We start from the raw sequence: 20,630 nt of genomic DNA, 5'->3' as shown, positions 1-20,630 counted from the left end.
TTTTTCGGCAGAAAAAGGAAGAGCATGTAATGTAAAAGATGACTTCTATGAGAAACTAAAGGAACTGATAAATAATCTCCCCAAACAGGACATGCATATTATCTTAGAAGATTTCAATGCAAAGATTGGGAAGGAAGCAGCGTACAAACCAACAATAGGAACCATAGTCTTCACGATGTCAGCAACGATAATGAAGCAAGGTTAATAGGCTTTGCAGCGTCCCACAACCTACTAATAAAATCGACAATGTTCGAACACAAGAAAATACACAAACAAACATGGGTCTCCAACGACGGCGTCACAAGAAATCAGATCGATCATGTTCTAGTAGATGCCAGGAGGGGTAGTAACTGCCTAGACGTAAGAAGCCTAAGAGGAGCTGATAGAGACACGGATCATTTTCTGGTAAAAACGAAGATAAGAACAAGAATAGCTTCACAAAAACACACAAGAATATACCAACACAATTATGGAATACCGAAGTTCTACGTGATAATGAGACAGACCAGAAATTTCAAAAGGCTATAAAAATAGCTCTAACACAGACAGAGGACTATAACAACATAGATTCAGCTTGGAAAGATATAAAATTAGCTCTGACAAGCGTATCAGATGAAATACTAGGACACAAAAAGAAGACAACAAAAAAATGGTTTGATGATGATTGCCTGAAATCCATAAGAGGAAGAAATATGGCTAGAAGGAACATGCTACAAAATCCATCGCACAACAACAATGAAACGTATAAACAAAGAAGAACAGAGACAAGAAAACTAATGAAAAGAAAGAAGAGGGAGTATCAGGAACAAATAATCAGAGATATAGAAGAAAGCAGAAAGAACAAACAAGCGAGGCAGTTCTTCAAAGGAGTTTCAGATATCAAGGCCAGGTACTAAGCAAGAACAGGAAACTTCCTTCAAAACGACAGTGGGCAGCTTATTATCAATGACAAGGAAATCCTAAAAATCTGGAAGGAATACTTCTATCAACTATTAAACGACCCATCTAGCAGAAATACATCAAACATAAAAGTACACACAGCTGAAATAGAATACCAATACCCGACATACGAAGAAGTAATACAGGCAATTAAAACACTTAAAAATAATAAGACACTAGATAGCGATGGTATACCCGCAGAGTACTTAAAACATGGAGGAGAAGCGTTGTATAGTTCTTTATTAGCGTTATTGTACCAATCCACAAAAAAGGAAACAAAATGCAATGTATTAACTACCGAGGAATAACACTCCTAAACACCACCTATAAAATTCTTTCAAATATCCTGCTAGAAAGAACCAAAATATACCTACACAGAAGAAATTCTTTAAAAACCATACTTTTTCTCATGTAAGAAACAGATTTCAAAAAAAATTTTATTATTAATTTTATTTATCATGGAATCAGATTCCAGTTAGGTATAAATCCCAATTGGCTTACTGAGAAAGAACTCCAAGTATTCGCTGATGCCGAATAAGGTTTATAACAAACAACTAAGTATTTAAAAAATAATAAACAAATCCGCTGTTTTTAAGTGTATTTTCTTGTGACGTATAAAGTACGCCACGCGTGTAGTTATGTTATAACTTGATGCGCGGCTAGTTAAATGTTAAAAACAAACCAAAATCAACAACAAATATCAACAACAAATCAACGCAGGCGTTCCTAATTTTTGATCAGCTGCCCCTCATATAGATAGCATTTAGAACCTTCAAAAATATGTATGAGATTTTTATGTAATATTAATTAATTTTTCACAGATAGACTGGTGTATAATCAGATTTTACAAGCACCGATAAACAGTTTCACCTATAAAACCACCGATAAACAGTTTCCTAGGTTATAATAAATTATATAATAAATTAAGTTCTGGATCAATCTCTACAATTCTAGACAAATAGACTTCAACTCCAAAAATCTATATTTAATACGAATGCGTAGATCAGTGATTATCAACCTGTGGTCCGCGGACCACCTGTGGTCCGCGAAGTGAAAAGTCATAAAATAATCAATTTAAATCTTGGCTCTTGAGACGTAAATTAATGCGTCGGCTTATTTTTTTTAACTTTTTTGAGGTAACTGGACACCAATTTGGTGTCCAGTTACCTCAATGTGTAATTTGTGCTGAGGTATTAAGTAATGAGGCAATGAAGCCGGCAAAATTAACTAGACACTTTGAAACAAAGCATAAAAATTTTGCCGGAAAACATGTAGATTTTTTTAAGAGGAAGGAGAAGGAACTAAAATAGTCAAAAAATATCCTTAAGTCATACTCAACTTATGATAAAGCTGCTTTGAAAGCGTCATATCAACTTTCACTTAGAATCGCAAAAACCAAAAAACCCTTTACTGTTGGTGAGGAAATAGTTTTACCATGTATCGTAGATGTAACTAAAGCAATTTTAGGTGATAAATACGCTAAACAAATGCAAAATATTCCTCTTTCCAATGACACCGTTAGTAGGAGAATTGAAGATATGGCATCAGATGTTGAAAACCAACTTCTAAAGAAAATTCATTCCTCAAAGATTTTTGCTGTACAACTTGATGAATCTACAGATATTACCAATAAAGCTATTCTTCTTGTTTATATACGATTCAAAGATAAAGACAACAAAAGATTATCTGAGGAGTTCCTGACCTCGATTGCGTTGCAAGGTAGCACAACCGGAAAAGACATTTTTAAAGCCATTGACGGATATTTCACACTTAAAAATCTTTCTTGGAAAAACTGTGTAGGACTTTTCTCTGATGGTGCCGCGGCAATGACAGGTCACAAAACAGGCTTGCCAAGTTTTGTAAGGAAACAAGGAAACCGTGATATTGTTTTAACACACTGTATTATTCATCGCGAAATGCTTGCTGCCAAAAGATTAAGTCCCGACCTAAACAAGGTTTTGACTACTGTGGTAAAGGCCGTGAACTTTATAAAAAGTAATGCTCTTAGGTCGAGATTGTTTGCTTTGTTATGCGAGGACATGGGATCCATCCATTACAATCTCCTTCTACATACCGAAGTTCGGTGGCTGTCCAGGGGCCGGGTTTTAGCCAGATTTTATGAACTTCGAGAAGAAGTATGTATGTATCTTAATGAAAAAAAAACATGATTTAGCGGAAACACTGCGTGACGGAGAATTTATGGCCCAGTTAGCTTTTTTAGCAGATATTTTTGAACAGCTCAACATATTGAATCTAGGCCTGAAGGGACCATCTAAAACCGCATTTGACCTTTGGAAAAAAATTGATTCATTGAAGAAAAAATTGTTGCTATGGGAGTCCGAAGCTGGAAAAAGGTCGTTTGAAATGTTCAACTTGTTTTCAGATTTTATCTCTGAAAATGAAGGCTTAAATGATGATGTTTTACATTCACTGGTTAAGTCCTACATTAAATCGCTTCAAGATTACTTTGGGAAGTACGTCCCTGCTGATACAGATGTGAGGAAAAATAATCTGTGGGTGATTGATCCCTTTTTAGCTACCCACGATAATAATCTGTCTATTCAGGAAAATGAACAGCTTATCGAAATTTCATTAGATCATTTAAAAGTGATAGAATCTCACTTCGAAATTGTTGCAGATTTTTGGATAGGATTACTTGATGAAATCCACTGCTAAGTGAAAAAGCTTTGAAACTTCTTCCTTTTGATTCCACTTATCTCTGTGAGGCATCATTTTCAACATTATTATGTCATCAAGAATAAACACAGAAATAGGTTGCTAAATTTGAATGCTCCTATGAGACTGGTGTTAACTTCTTTGAGCCAAATATTGAGAAACTTTCAAGTGAGAAGCAAGACCAAGGGAGTCATTAACGTCTTAATTTGGCGCTATCTATGACTTTTTATTTTGTTTTTTATATTTCTTTGGTCTTTCACTATGTATTTTCTTTTTTATTTTGTAAATAATAAATTTATTAGTAAAATTTCAGTGTTTATCTCATTTTACCTATTATTGGGAAATATTAATAATAATATCTAAGTGGTCCGCCAAGAATTCTGAAAGGTACAAGTGGTCCTCAGTGGTGAAAAGGTTGAGAACCACTGGCGTAGATGATGCCTCACGCTGTATTCTCGCTTTTTTTGCAGTAATATATCGATACTAGAGCCAAAAACATTTTTTTAATTCAGCATCCACTCTGAAAAAAATGCGGCACGAAAAAATAGCAGTTCGCGGGTTTGTTGATTATAACGAGTTAATTTTAGAAGTTACTATCGATTCCATAACACAGCTCAAGAATCTCTTGCTTTTATCTGGAGATCAAGTGCGTATTGTGAGAATTGAGGAACAAGAAATTCCAATTTTGCCGCGTGATTTTCTGGACGAAGTTAATCTTGAACAACTAGATATATCCCGATGTGGACTTTCATTTCTGGAAGAAGGTGCTTTAAGTGGTAGTGTTCTGAAACATTTTTATTTAGAAAACAATGACATCCAAGTTTTGCCAAAAGGTGTGTTTAATGGACATAATATAGAAATAGTAAATTTAATGCAAAATAAAATTTCAAAAATTGAAGATGGGGCTCTTGAAGGCTTCGTTACAAATCAGTTGGCAATGAAAGATAATTAATTGCCAGAGCTGACAGCAGCCATGTTTGAAGGTGCTAGTATTCATACTTTGAGATTAGAATGTAATCAAATTAGCAACATACATAAGAATACATTTAAAAAACTCAATAACCTTACATACCTAATGTTACACGATAATAATATTCATAATTTAGGGAACATATTTTGTCATATAGAAACTAAAGAACTATATAATTTAAGCTTAGTAAACAACAAAATTGCAGCATTGGAACCAGGTTGTTTTGAAGGTTCCAAGATTATCGGCATTTACCTAGAGAATAACCGACTTACAGAAATTAAAAAAGGGGTCTTCAATGGATTAAATTTTGGAGCAATAGACTTGGCAAATAATCAAATAACTAGCATTGAGGAAGGATCTTTCTCAAATCTACCTTTAAAATATCTATATTTAACAGGAAATAAACTGGAAAAGGTGTCAAAAACTCTTTTATCTGGTTTGGACTACGTTATGGAAGATATATACTTAGGAGAGAATCAAATTACAGAAATAAAACCGGGTAGCTTTTTAGGCCTTACTATTCAGGGACTACATCTTAACAACAACAAATTGACGTGTATTAAAAAAGGCTTGTTTACTGGGGAAGATATTGAAGAACTAGATTTATCCAATAACGAAATATCTGAAATTGAAGTTGGAGCATTCAATGAGCTTAAGGGTCTCGTTTCTATTAATTTAAGTAATAATAAACTTACGAAGATTAAAAAAGGGATGTTTAATATTTCATTGGACAAAATCAATTTTGAAAATAATGAAATTGATTTTATTGAAAACGAAGCAATGGAAAATATTAGATTTGAATCCCTTCAATTACAAAATAATCCAGTTTTAAACAAATAAATAAGCCTTATTTAAATGCAAACAGTTATTTATTATATACTTATGTATTTTTGAATAGTTGTTAAATATTATATTTTTATTGTATTTTATGGATTTCTCTAGAAATACGTATATGTACGTGTATATACGTGTATATATACGAATATACATATAGTTTATTAAATTTTTTTTATTTATAAATTAGCATCATCCCGAAGGATATTAGCAAGAAGCAAATTTACAATATTAAATATTAGATATTTACAAAATTTATAAACTTTATAGGGGAGTGCGAGTGCATATAGATTTTCACTTCGGAAAAAATCAAACAAGATAGAACTTTTTGTAATTTGATTAAGAAATGCTTAATAAACAACATATCAAAATGTTCTACTCGAGAAGTGGGTGCTTCATTTTTGAAGTTATACTTCTTTACCGGCGATAGAGGGTGATTTTTTTATATGTTAAAACCTATCAGCCCGGCGCATGCGCATTATAACTTTGTTCTGATTGGATGTTCAAATGACATGTCAAAAATTATCCGATATGGCAGCTGTGGTTTGGAGGTAAAGGTAAAGGTAAACAAATGTATAATATATTAGTTTTATTGTTGTGAGGACAGAAACAAAAAAGTTTATAATATTGTAGTGACTTTTAAAGAGTTTTTAAAAGCAACAGGTACGTAATAATTGTTAATGTATCATGGGTATAAACCTACCTATTTGATCTGCCAAAATACATAGTATGTAATACTTTTATTTATATAATTTGATTACCATCAAAATTTCTATCAATATTCACCTAATATATTGTTTTTTACTCTATGTTTTGTTGTATTTTTTCAATTCTAAATCATTTCAATTCAAAATTAAAATAATTTGATCAATTTTCAAAATATCAAAATATCACAAGTTTAATCCGTTTAGTTAGTCGATCTTCGTAAATAATGACACATAGTGTCCGTGGCTAAGCGGAGAAGGCGAATGAATTCCAATACCAACCGCTCTTATCAGCGCTGGTTCGAGTCCCAATAGAAACTTTCTTTTTTGTTTTTTTTTAATACATTTTATGATTGTAAGTATATTTATTATATAATTGTATTTTCAGAAAATACGTATTTAGTTAAAAAAATTTTCGACAATTAATGTTCAGACATCATTTGTGGCTTGTTTAATGTGTTTGTGTGTTTTATTCTTTTATTATTTTAATTTTTGGCACTGTTCTAATAAAAATGTTTGAGAAGTAGTAAGTATAAATTAGTTTAATATTTAAACAAAATATAAATAAAAAGTATATTAATTTCGTTTAAATCATATAATAGAAGTATAACTTCTTATGTGCGTACAAAGTACACACACATTCCTTTTTTTTATTAAACAAATGAACTGCGAAATTAGATGTTTTTAAGTAACTCTGAAAATATAAACTTTACAAAAAAACTGACTTAACCATTAAAAAATTCAGAAAATTTTACAAAAAACCTTATATAAAGATTTTTCAAAAATTAAATCTGTAGCTTCTATAATTTTTTATTTATAACGTTAAAGTCACACAGTCAGCGTTCGGAGAATTGCACGGTTGAGATATTTTAATGTAATTCTTTAACTAATGGATCAAATGAAATTTTACAAAATGGACATAAAAGAAGAATAATTAGGCTATCTTATGGTTGTAATAAAAAATAATAAAATTTATGGGCATAAGTACGGTGTCGGCGGAAAATGAGACTTACATGAATTTTGTTTAAAAATGATTTAAAAATGTGTAACTAATACAATTTTTCTTATAAAACTCTCAATTTTGCACAACTTACCTTTCAAACTTTTTAATAAACGATGTTTTCTTCAAAAAAAATCTCAAAAATTTAATTCAAATGATATGACGTCTCAAAAAATGTAATTTTTGAAAACTTCGTAGTTTTACAGAATTACCACGAATTTAAGACGGTATTACTTAAGTTTGAACAAATTTATTACAATTTTATAGGTGCTTTTTTAAAGATTAGGATGTAATCTTTAAAATGCATTTTACTTTTGAAATGAAATAAACTATTTATTTTTGAGAAAATTAAGAAAGGTAACAAAAATGTAATACAAAATCCGAAAATTATCAGCTAAAAAATGTTTGTATAAACAAAACTTTTTTCTGTAAAACTTACCTAAATACATTTATTAATAAGCTTCAACAATAATAAATATTCAACAAAAAAATTTTTTTGCTCTTATACAGTATGTCTGCGTAACTTGGAACCTATTAATAACTTTTTTATTATCAGTTTTACGAAAAAAGTTATTCTTTATAAAATACTCTGAAACGTATATAATCTAAGATGCAACCATAAGATATCAAATTTTATTAATTTTATACGAGGTATGTCAAAAAATATGAATTTCAATCAAGAGTAAAGTACCTTTATATTTCACAATATCGAAAATTGTTATTAGAGAAAGTTGTTTCTAATTAAAAAATATGTTTCAGTATTCAATTACATCCTTCTAATTAAAATATTGTGAATAATCAGAAAACTTAGGAAAAATTCATATTTTTTACATACTTCGTATAAAATTGAAAAAGTTTGATATCTGATGGTTGTATCTTAGATTTAGACCAGGTAGAGCATTTTATGAAGAGTAACTTTTTTTCGTAGAATTGATAATAAAATAGTTATCATACCTACTTGTAATAAAATGATGATTGGTATCCGTAACCGAATTTGAGAAAAAATTTATTTTTTTTTTCGATTAGAATGATGTAATTGTATATTAAAACATAGTTTTTAATTTCAAACAACTTTTCCTACCGGCATTTTTAATGTTCTGGAATATAAAGGTACTTTACTCTCTAACGGAATTCATATTTTTGACATAACTCGTATAGAATTGATAAAATTTGATATCTGATGGTTAAGTTTTAGATTTTTGACTATCCAGATCTTTTTATGAAGAATAACTTTTTTCGTAAAATTGATAATGAAAAAGTTTTCCATGTGGTCCTAGCTACGCAAACATACTGTATAAGAGCTTCTGTATAAGAATTTTCAAATTGTAATGCCATATTCGGATTCAGCATATTCAAAAACCAAATAGAAACATATTCGATCAAAGTAAAATGATGAATTCAACTATATTTTTAAAATTATTTATATAAAATAATTGTTATTGTTTGAACAATTAATAAACAATTAGCTTAAACTAACAAAAAAAGTTTTAGGAATATATAAGCTTGATTGAATTATTCCGAAACAATGCATGTTTTCGTTCTAATTGCACTTAGTCCTGTCGCCAGGGGGGGTACAACGGCCTTCTGTATTCAGATGGACTTACCCAAGTTTTTATTATGTATTTTGGCCCGTAGAACACGAATTTTTTGGGTAACAGTTGATCCGGATGTCCATCAGATTGTTATAAACTAAGAAGTTGAGGAATTACATAACAGCGATTTCTCGCAAAACAAAACATGTTTTTGTATTTTTTGGGCCATTCTAACCAAAAAATGTTCCTACAAGTTTTTTCGTAGGATGCATAGTTTTCGAGATAAACGCGGTTGAACTTTCAAAAAATTGAAAAATTGCCATTTTTGAACCCGAATAACTTTTGATTAAAAAATAAAATAGCAATTCTGCTTACCGCATTTGAAAGTTCAAGTCAAATTCTATTGGTTTCGAATATATACATTGCTGAAAATTTATGTGTTTATTGCTAAAAAAAGCTATAAACACATAGTGTTTCCCGTGCCTAATACATGCGTTTACATGCATGCTACGTAGAAATAGCCTCGCTTGCACTTGTACCTACTCTACCTACTCGTTCGATTTTAAATGAGAAATCATTGAAAGCATCACTCCAGCACTATGTGTTTATACTAAATAATAAATTTTTAGCAATGCAAATAACTAAACCGATATACTTTGACTTGAACTTTCAAATGCGGTAAGCAGAATTGCTATTTTATTTTTTAATCAAAAGTTATTCGGGTACAAAAATTGCAATTTTTCGATTTTTTTAAAGTTCCACCGCGTTTATCTCGAAAACTATGCATCCTACGAAAAAATTTGTGGGAGCACTTTTTGGTTAGAATGGCCCAAAAAATACAAAAACATGTTTTGTTTTGCGAGAAATCGCTGTTATGTAATTCCTCAACTTCTTTGTTTATAACAATCTTATCGACATCCGGATCAACTGTTACCCAAAAAATTCGTGTTCTACGGGTCAAAATACATAAAAAAACTTGGGTAAGTCCATCTGAATACAGGAGGCCGTTTTACCCCCCCTGGCGACAGGACTAACTCCCCTATTAAGTAATTTAACATATTGGTGAAAGAACAATTTGCACCAAGTGCTTTCTCTAGGTTTGTTGGGGTACCGTAATTGCGTCTTACTGCAGAGAAAACTGGACAGTCTGTAACGGAAGGGGAGCCCAAGCAGGGATTTTTGCAGTTACTCGAGCGCGTCATATTATCACATAGGGGGAAACCTTGTACCATTGTTTATATAGTAATAGTTGGTCAGCCCAATAGGTAAATTTTTTTTATTCTAATTGAGACAGTTACCAGATGTCACCACCATTACTGTCAGGGTCGCAACGTCACGCGTAATTAAGATACATCCAAAATGCATAGACATCAAGTTAGATACGATCCTATAACACCCCAACTTGCATACATATTACGAAAAATAAATATATGGAAGAATATAATATTTAGAAATTGAATTAATGATGTCGTGCTACTATACATTATAGATACAATATAATAGTATGACATCATTAATTCAATTTCTAAATAGATTATATTCTTCCATATATTTATTTTTCTTAATATGTATGCGAGTTGGTGGGTTATGAATAGGATCGTATCCAACTTGGTGTCTATGCATTTTGGATGTAGGTATCTTAGTTACGCGTGACATTGCAACCCTGGCAGAAATGGTGACTGTCTCAATTATAATCAAACACATTTACCTATTGGGCTGACCAACTATTACTGTATAAACAATGATTGTACCATGTAAATGTGCCCCTACCATATATTGGCTCGTAATAGACGGGAGTTCGTAAAGGGGGTCCGAAAAAAAGCTATCCTGAGAAAAAGTCGAAATCGTCAGATTAAGATAAGGTAAGTTAAGTGCTTGGAAAACAGTGTATATTTCAAAAATCTGACGATTTCAGCGAAATGTAAGGAGTAATGAGTAAGGAAATGGGCGAGTCACAAAGTTTCACAAAAAAAGCGAATATTTCGCGAAATGAACGTCAGATCGAAAAACTAAAAAATATGTAAATATAAAATAAAAATTCCATTTTTATTCAGTTGAAGTGCAAAGGCAAAACAATCTTATTTTTCACTTAGAACAGGGATCGCAGTCCAACACCCTGAATCGACGATTTTCGACTCTTAATTGGAGTCATCATCGGAGAGGCGTAGGCCTGCTGCTCTCTGCTCGAAGTGACCAACCATGAAAGTTTATCCCCACACTGAAATAGCTTCAATCCTAATAGCAACATTAATAATATCGAAAAATATTAAAAATATTACGAAAAGATTTTTAAATTAAAAACGTATTGGTCCATTTCCCAGGTAACACCTCCATGGCTTCTATAATTTTCAAGCCAGATCGATGCTGAAGCGAAGAAGACAAGAGGGAATTCAAAAACTTGCAATTCACGACCCCGTCAGTTCAGCTGGTAAATTCCAACGGAAAATGGACCTAGTTACTCAAAGGAGTAAAGACCAATATAAAAATAAAATAAAAATTCCATTTTTATTCAGTTGCAGTGCGAAGGCAAAATCATATTTTTCACTTAGAATAGGGAGCGCAGTCCAGCACTCTGAATTGACGATTTTCGACTCTTATTGGAGTCATCTTTACCTTTACCTTAAAAAATATGTGTTCAATATTTTTCAAAAATCTATCGAATGGCACCAAACACGATCCTCCACGGAGGTGAGGTGGGGGTTACTTTAAAAATCTTAAATAGTAGCCCCCATTTTTTATTGCAGATTTGAATTCCTTACGTAAAAATAAGTAACTTTTATTCGAGACATTTTTTCGATTGTTGAAATGGAAAATTAAATTAAAAAATGGAAAGTCCCCCACTTTATGAAAAACTTAACTTTTTTGGTTTTAGGACCTACTCTTCACAACCCAATAGGTCTCCATAACGCTCGAGTAACTGCAAATTTAGCATACTTTCCTCCCCTATTATAATAATATGTTTCACCGAGCATACAGTTTGAAGTGACACTGCATACATTTTGGTCCGGGTTCTTTTGTGATTAAAAACTTGTGTGTTGCATTGGTATGACCTAATCTAAGACAGGTTATTGACACTTGATATCTTCTTTTATTGGGAAAACATCTCCAAGGTTTAATGTTTTGGTTTACCTAATATTCCGAAGATTGGACACTGAAAATTGCCACCGGTTTTGCCACTCACTTATGTCCAGTTGCACCAACAAACAAACGATTGATTTGGATTGCCCGTTTATTTTAAAATATAATTGACAAAAAACTGTCAAAATAAAAACAGAAATTTTAACGATTCTCTCAAAAAAATATTAAAGTTTAACCTTTTTCGAAAGAAAAAAAAGTGTTATGTTATTATATTTGATGGTAAAAAATTTACTATTTTTCGGGAGACTCGTTAAAATTTCTGTTTTTAATTGACAGTTTTTTGACAATTATTATATTTTAAAATAAACGGAAAATCCAAATCAAAAAATCAATCGTTTATTTGTTGGTGAAACGACATTAGTATTCGTGATTTGATTATAACTGGAACATCACTAGTTACTTATTAAATTTTATTATACAGGGTAGCGAGAAAGTATGGAAACACGGTAATTTCTCGGAAACCGCTTGACCGATTGTTATAAATTTTGGTATGTAAGGGTAATAATACGGTCGATATTATAGTGGTAATTACATTGTTGTCAAATCTTCCGTTTTTCTGGAAATCTAATGAACTTTCTTATTTTAAATAGAACACCCTATCTATTTTTTGCGTTTTGAAGTCCTTAAGAAATATTGATTATTTTTCATGTTATGTTCCCTATACCTAAATGCCATAATTTCGGAGTTATTGCTACATTTATTAAAAAAAAATTTAACAAATTATACAAATTTATTTTTTGGACCAGGTAGATATTATTTTAGGTTCTTTGGGTCATTGGAAACAAAAAAGGTCTTTTGTAATTTTCCTCAAAAGTTAATCGTTTCTGAGTTATAAACATATTAAAACTGAAAAAAATCAAAAAGTGACGATTTTCTGGGTTCAAAAACATAAGTAAAATATATTATTTTTGAAACTATGAAATGCCTAAATTCAAGTTCAAACTTTATTTTATCAGATGCTGATAAGTGATTTGGTATTGTTTCATTTTAAAACATTATTTTTTAGTTGTTAATGCAGCTCGATAGCCCGTCCTCTCATATGAGCTTTATTAACAGTTAAAAAAAAAACAATGTTTTAAACTAAAATATGCCAAAAATTCTTATAGGGATCTGATAGAAAAAGATTTGAGCTTGAATTTAGGTACTTCGTAATTTTAAAAATGATTTTTTTACTTATGTTTTTGAACCTTGAAAATCGTCGTTTTTCGATTTTTTTTTCAGTTTTATATTGTTTATAACTCGGAAACGATTAACTTTTGAGGAAAATTACAAGAACTTTTTTGTTCCCAATGATCCAAAGAACCTAAAATAATGCCTACCTAGGCCTAAAAAATTTGTTTTTGATAAATTGTTAAAAATTTTTTTAATGTAGCAATAACTCCGAAATTATGGCATTTAGGTATAGGGAAAATAACATGAAAAGTAATCAGTATTTCTTAAGAACTTTAAAACGCAAAAAATATACACGGTGTTCCATTTAAAATAAGAAAGTTCATTAGATTTCCAGAAAAACGAAAGATTTGACAACAATGTAATTACCCCTATAATATCGGCCGCATTAGGACACCGCTACCCACCAAAATTTATAAAAATCGTTTGAGCGGTTTCCGAGAAATCACCGTATTTCCATACTTTCTCGCTACCCTGTATGCTAATGTTATTTCTTATTGTTAGTTAATTTGTATTTACTTATCTGGCCATTTTCTTATTCTTGACCTTAATAAAATGCTTTTTAAATGCATTAATTTTTTTCGAATCCTGAGAAAACTAATAAATATTTTTGAAAAATTTAAACGCAGAATAAAATATTACATTATTACCGAAGGCCGAAAGTCCGTTAAAACTTCTATAATGTTTATTTTAATAAGCTACAGGGTTGAAAGAAAAAACAGAAAAGTTATTGTAATTTTTAATTTCAAATATCTCATTCAAAAGAAAATTTTTGTTTATTTTGTTTATTTCTGCCATCGGTAATGATGTAATCTTTCATTCTGCGTTTAAATTTTTCAAAAATATTGATTAGTTTTCTCAGGATTCGAAAAAAATTACCGTATTTAAAAAGAATTCGTCCGAAATTTTGCACCTAAGCACTTCTTCTTCTTCTTCTTCTTCTTCTTCTTCTTTTTATATAGACGGTCTGTCTGTTTTTCAGTGTGCCTCCAGTAAGTTGTCATTCCATCGTTTTCGTGGTCTTCCCACTGATCGTCTTCCTATTGGGGAATCGTCTTTCGCAGTCCTTACTCTATTTGTTGTCATTCGGCTTATGTGGTCGTTCCATTCTACTCTTCTGCTTTTCACCCAGTTATTAATGTTGTCCACCTTACATCTCTTTCGTATATCTGCACTTCTAGCTCTATCCCACAGCGTCTTACCATCGATTTTTCGCAAAGTTTTCTTCTCTGCTGTTTCTAGCATTCTTTTTGTCCTTTCTGTATCAGGTCGTGTTTCTGCCGCGTATGTCATTATTGGTCTGATGACTGTTTTGTAAATTCTGCCTTTCACTTCTCTTCCGATGATTTTATTTCTCCATATTGTTTCATTCAGGCAACCTGCGGCTCTGTTTGCTTTATTCACCTGATCTTCCACTTCTGTTTCGAGCTTTTCGTAACTGCATAGTGTGATGCCTAGATATTTAAACTCCATGACTTGTTCTATTATTTGACCCTCCAGCTCTAATTTACACCTTATTAGATCTGCTGTTATAACCAAGCATTTAGTCTTTTTTGAAGAAATTAACATGTTAAATTTTCTAGCGGTTATATTAAATTCGTGCAGCATACGTGGTAAATCATCTTCACTTTGAGAGATTAGTATTGCGTCGTCTGCATAGCAGATTATTTTAAGTTGTTTTTCTCCCATTTGGTATCCTTTTTTTGTTCTTACTTTTTTCATTATTTCGTCCATGATTAGGTTGAACAACAGAGGACTTAGGGAATCTCCCTGTCTTATCCCATTACCAGCTTCAATTGGGTCAGTTAGTTCTTCATTTAATTTTACTTTTATTGTGTTGTTCTGGTAGATATTTTCGATCGTTTTATTTATTCCTAGAGGTACCTGTCAAATGCCTTCTTAAGGTCCACGAAACATAAGTATGTCGGTTTGTTGAATTCTAACGATTTTTCTTGAATCTACCTCATTATAAATAGAGCGTCGGTGCATGATCTTCCCGAACACCTTGTTGTTCTTCTGCTAATGTTATAATTTTATTTAGTTTGTTTGTTATTACTTTGGTCGTTAATTTTAGTATTGTGTTTAATAAATTAATTCCTCTGTAATTATCCGGGTCCAATTTTTCTCCCTTTTTGAAGAGAGGTATTAGGATGCTTGATCTCCATTCTTGTGGTATTCTGTTTTATTCTATTATTTTTTGGATTAGTTTTAATAATTGTTTGGTCAGGTCTTGTCCTCCATACTTTAGGAGTTCATTCGATATTCGGTCGTCTCCTGGTGATTTTCTACTTTTTAATTTCCTTAATGCTTCCGTTACCTCTGCTTCTTCAATATTTATTCCTTCGTTTGTTGTCACTTCAGGTGTTGGTGGTTCGTTATCGTTATCTTTAGCAAACAGAGATCGAAAATAGTCTGCCCAGTTTCCTTCTGGATGTGTTTCGTTTTTATTAGTTCGTTCATCTCTTTTCTTTTTCCTCTGATCATTCTCCATATTTCCTTTTGTGTTCCGTAGAAGTCGTGTTCCATCTGTTTTGAGAAACTCTCCCAGTGTTCTCTTTTTATTTGTCTGACCAAAGTGTTTGTTTCGTTTCTAATTCTTTTATAGTGGTTGTATGTCTGTTGTGTTTGTTGTGTTCTGTATTGTAAAAAGGCTTTCTTCTTTTCTTCAAATTTTATCTTCACTTCCTCTCGAAACCATGGGGTTTTCTTTTTTGATATATTGGTATTCGTTACTTTCCTCTCTCCAAGTGATTCTGTTGCTGCGTTAATTATGTTACTTTTGAGTTTTTCCCAGCTTTCCTCGATGTTATCGTTTTCTAATATTTCATTATCAGCAATCTTCTCTGATATTCTTTTTCTATATAAGTACTCCGTGGATTCCGTACTTAGTCCTTCGACTTTGATTTTTGTTTGTGTTGGTGCCACTCTCTTAGGTGTGAAGCATTTCATGGTGATTCTAATTTTACATAATACTAGGCTGTAGTCACTACTTACATCTGCTGAGTTGAGGCATCTTACGTCAACTATTTTTGATGGCTGTTACTTACAACATAATCTATCATAGATCTTTGTCCACGGGTATTATTGAATGTATATTTGTGTTGGTCTTTGTGGTCAAAAAAGGTGTTGTTTATTCGATGTTCGTTATTCGTGCAGAAGTTTATCATCAGTTCTCCATTTTCGTTTTTGACATTCTCATTATGTTTTTGTTTAATTCCAGGTATTACTTGGTTGCCTATTCGAGCGTTAAAATCCCCCAGTATTATCAACTTTCCTCTAACTTGATCTACTACTTGTTGCAATTGATCATAGAATATTTCCCTTGTTGTTTGGGGCTTATTATTTTTTGGGCCGTATACTCCGATGATGTTCAGGTCTTCTTTCTCCATTCTAATTTTTGCTGCGACAATCCTGTCTGATACATATTGACACTCTTTGATGTTATTTTGGTATCTTTGGTGTATTAGTAAGGCTACACCCTCTTTGGCCCTGTTTTTACCTGCTACTCCACTGTAGATTAGTATATATTCGCCTAATTTTGACTGACCTTTTCCTTTCTTTTCGGTCTCCTGTAGAGCGCATATATCTATTTTTTTCTCTTTTAGCTCTTGGGTTATTTCTTGATCTCTAGTGTTGAGCGATATTATGTTCCAAGTGGTTATTCTCATCTGGGTTTTGGAGGTTTTTCTCGTGTCATTATTTCTTGCCGTGGCCGTCTTCATATTATAAATCCGGTTCCGAGGCTTCACATTGTTTCTTTGAGCAGTATTCGTTCTTCAGTTATAAAACCGTTTTCTTGTGAAATGTTTAAGTTAAATATTACAGTAAAACCTCGATATAATGTCGAGGACTCTACTCGGACCTCTATTTAACGAATTTCGGATATAACGGACAAAAAAATCCGGCCAAATATGAAAAAAAGTCAAAATTTCAATAAAATTTTTAGTGTAGGATAAATACAATGCGGACACATTTCTAATCATAAAAAACGCAAACTTCAAAAGTGCGTACAGAACTTAAAATAAACGTTTTTTTTTTTTATTTATTTTAAACCTATTTTTATACAACGGACTTTCGGCTATAACGGACACCCCTTCCCCCCAATTAGTCGGAAGGTAGGAAACAGAGATTGAACCTCGCAAACTGGACACAGGGCCGGTTTTATTTTATTTTTCTGGTATATCAAGGGGTGCTTATTATGAGACTAACTTTTTCCCAAAAAATTTCTCCTCGGAACCCCTCTTTTCATCCCTTTAAAGGGGGTAATTTGTGGTTTTTTCGAAACGTAGCCCTTCTTAATAATAATTTCTTAATAGAAATATGAAGAATATTTCCTACAATTTATTTCCCGACAGTGGCGTAACAAACGCCGTCGGGGCCCCCCCCGCAGAATTTGAAATGGGGCCCCTTTTAATCCGGGAGCAGTCGCGCCGTTAGAAAAAATCCAACTTTTTATCATTTTCCGTGATAACTTAATGAACAATTTTGCAACATAACTTTCCACTTGTAAGTGCCTCGAAGAAGATTGTAGTAATGCTTAGGATTTTTTTTTTAATTTTTTTTAATTTCATTTTTATTTTTTTTTTTTTGTGGAATTTATGGCTTTGGTGGGAACCAATTAGTTTTAAAATTGTTAGAAATAGATATTTTTAACATAACAAGCAAACAAAAATATTATAAAATTGAAATTTGTTTTAAATTTGTATTGTTAGATTTTCTTCTACGCGCGACTGCTCCCGCGTTAAACAATTACTAAATACGACTTATTTAACAAAAACTTTTTTATGTTAGCGTTATCATTCACTGTTTATAACAACTTACATTTCTCATCTTTATCGGTATACAGACCCATTCCAAAAAAGTGTGTTTGCGTAGCTTGGAAGTTATGGGAAACTTTTTTATTACATATCTATATTACGAAAAAAAGTTATTCTTCATAAAATGCTCTGCATGGTATAAAACCTAAGTTGCAATAATCAGATATTAAATGTTATTGATTTTATACGAGGTACAATATAAAAAATATTAATTTCGCACAATAGTAGGTACCTAGACCGCCTTTATATTTTACAATATTGAAAAATTTTATTATAAGAAGTTGTTCGCAATTAAAAACTATGTTTAAATATGCAATTATATCATTCCAGTTGAAATATTGTGAACTATAAAGGTACTTAACTCTTAGAGAAAAATTCATATTTTTCGACATACCTCGTATAAAGTTGGTAAAATCTGATATATTACGATTGAATCTTCGTTTTGAGATAATGCAGAGCTTTTTATAAAGAATCTGATGAGAATTTTATAAAGAATTTTTTCGTAAAATTAAAAAATTTATAATAAAATAGTTATTATAATTATTGTAATAAAATGATGTTGGTTATCGGTAAATTGAGAAATATTTGGAAAAATTAATTTTTTATTTACAAGGATGTAATTACATATTAAAATTAAAATCGTATATTGTTAAATATAAAAGTAGGTACTTTATCCTTGAGTTAAATTCCGATTTTTTGACTTACCTCGTATAAAATTGATAAGCTTTGATATCTGATGGTTTATCTGGCTTATTTTGTATCTCAGATTTAAGAGACCATTCAGAGCATTTCATGAAGAATAACTTGTTTCGTAAAATTGATAATAAAAATGTTTCCCATATGGTTCGAAGCCACGCAGACATACTGTATAAGTGCTCAAAAAAATTTATTTTGAATTTTCAAATTGTAATGTCTGACAGGGCCGTAACTACCATTGGGGCAACCGGGGCAGTGCCTCGGGGCCCCCGGCGAAGGGGGCCCCGCGATTGTAATCGCGTTATACTGCCTATAGGCAATAAAAACCTACATTATAGCCGAAGAATGTAAGTAACATTATATGTAGTATATTTTTTATGAAAACAGAAAAGATGTTATATTGATGGTAAATATTTAGCTTAAAATAATGTGATTTCAAATTTTTTTGTGTTGGTCAACTAAAATAGCAATATGTAGGCAGGTACAGGAAACTTCAGTCATGGAGTACATTAAAATGCGTTTTCAAGTGGTTAAATATCAATTTTCCCGGACTCCTTCTGCACAGGGTGATTAACCCCAGACCTCCCGGTAGGGGGCCCCCAGATCACGTTTTCCCCGGGGCCCCTTAACATCGTACTTATGGCCCTGATTGAATGACATTTTCGAATTCAGTATAATCAAAAAGCAAATAGAAACATTTTTGAACAAAGTAAAATGATGAATTCGCCGATATCTTTTAAAATTATTTATAATAAAACAGTTTTATTGTTTTAAGAATTAATAAACAATTAGAGGCATCTGTGAGTAGAACTTTTCACTTTAAGATAAGATATATAAACTAACAAAAAATGTATTAGAAAAATATAAGCTTCTTTGATTTTTTCCGAAACCGAAACAATGCAAGCTTTTTTACATTGACTCCCCTAAAGCGTAAGTGTTATAATTTCCTTATCTTACCGTTTATCTGTTGAGAGATTGTCCAATGATTACCTACACAAGAAAAGTCGTCAATAATTGTTAAATAAATGCGTACCAAACTGATGCAACTATAACCGTAAAACAACACAAACATAAATAACATTCAATGCAAACAACCAATATGAAATTACTGGCGATAATATTGTATCGAAATACTAAAAGTAGGTAAAGAACAGAGAGAAAGAAAACCCATTTTTAGATTTAAAAATATTGTTCTTAAATTCGGCAAATTACAATTCTAATATCTTTCAATAGTCACGTACAAAGCATTATATAGGTAGTTTATTGTCGCTGCCATAAAATTTCGGTAGGCCGGAAGGGATTTAGTTTCTAGATATTATGAGATGATTCACTTTCTAGTGAAGGGAAAATTCTATAAAACAGCCATAAGACCGGCTATGATGTACGGAACTGAATGTTGGGCAGTGAAAAAGAAAGAGGAACAACGAATGCATGTGGCGGAAATGAGAATGCTTAGATGGATGAGTGGAGTGACAAAGAAGGATAAAATTAGAAATGAGTATATTAGGGGAAGTCTAGGTGTGGCACCAATTGATGCCAAAATGAGAGAGCATAGGTTAAGATGGTTCGGTCATGTTCAACGTCGAGACGTTAATCACCCAATACGAAGAATAGCTGAAGTGCAGATTCCTGGAAGGAGTAGGAGAGGAAGACCAAAGAAGACCTGGGGGGAGGCGATAAGGCAGGACATGTTGGTAAAGGGGATTAACATTGATATGACCCAAGACAGAATTGTGTGGAGAAATGCAATTAGGGAAGCCGACCCCGCATAGGGATAAGGCAAAGAGAATGATGATGATGATGATTCACTTGGCAAATACCTACGTCTAGTTAGAAACTTTTACGTTTTTAAATTTAAACAGACAACGTAAAAATAATATAACAATAACAGATTTTTACATAATATCAGATGACAAGATGGGGCCCTTAAGCGATTGGGGCCCCCCCGCAAGCTTCACGCTGCGGGGCCCTCTGTTACGCCCCTGTTTCCCGACAGCATATTATGTCTATCACTCACCGTTTAGCGGGTGGAGCCCCTTTAACAAGTTTTTAAAAAAGGTGTTTTAAAAAACAAATTATTTTTCCCTAACTGTAATGGGAATCATGAAAAAACCCTGCGGCAGTTAATCACAAATAAATCGCTGATTTTTTGGT

At 32.1% G+C, this 20,630-nt stretch overlaps 2 protein-coding genes across 2 annotated transcripts; both read left to right on the top strand.

Moving 5' to 3' along the window:
• The first annotated feature begins 4,144 nt into the window (after positions 1-4,144).
• Positions 4,145-4,567, top strand: LOC126890293 (P-granule-associated novel protein 1-like). The gene has a single exon (XM_050659151.1). It carries the CDS (start codon positions 4,145-4,147, stop codon positions 4,565-4,567), a length of 423 nt encoding a protein of 140 aa, XP_050515108.1.
• A 12-nt stretch (positions 4,568-4,579) lies between these two features.
• On the top strand, positions 4,580-5,441 carry LOC126889695 (decorin-like). The gene has a single exon (XM_050658221.1). It carries the CDS (start codon positions 4,589-4,591, stop codon positions 5,423-5,425), a length of 837 nt encoding a protein of 278 aa, XP_050514178.1. The 5' UTR covers positions 4,580-4,588; the 3' UTR covers positions 5,426-5,441.
• The last annotated feature ends 15,189 nt before the right edge of the window (positions 5,442-20,630 follow it).

Source organism: Diabrotica virgifera, chromosome 8 (genome assembly GCF_917563875.1).
Source record: "Diabrotica virgifera virgifera chromosome 8, PGI_DIABVI_V3a".
In the NCBI taxonomy this organism is placed as follows: domain Eukaryota; kingdom Metazoa; phylum Arthropoda; class Insecta; order Coleoptera; family Chrysomelidae; genus Diabrotica; species Diabrotica virgifera.
This window is presented reverse-complemented; position numbering and strand designations above follow the sequence as displayed.

Excerpts from the sequence above, each read along its gene's own strand:
- LOC126890293 (XM_050659151.1), top strand. The coding sequence starts at position 4,145 with ATGCGGCACGAAAAAATAGCAGTTCGCGGGTTTGTTGATTATAACGAG.
- LOC126889695 (XM_050658221.1), top strand. The coding sequence starts at position 4,589 with ATGTTTGAAGGTGCTAGTATTCATACTTTGAGATTAGAATGTAATCAA.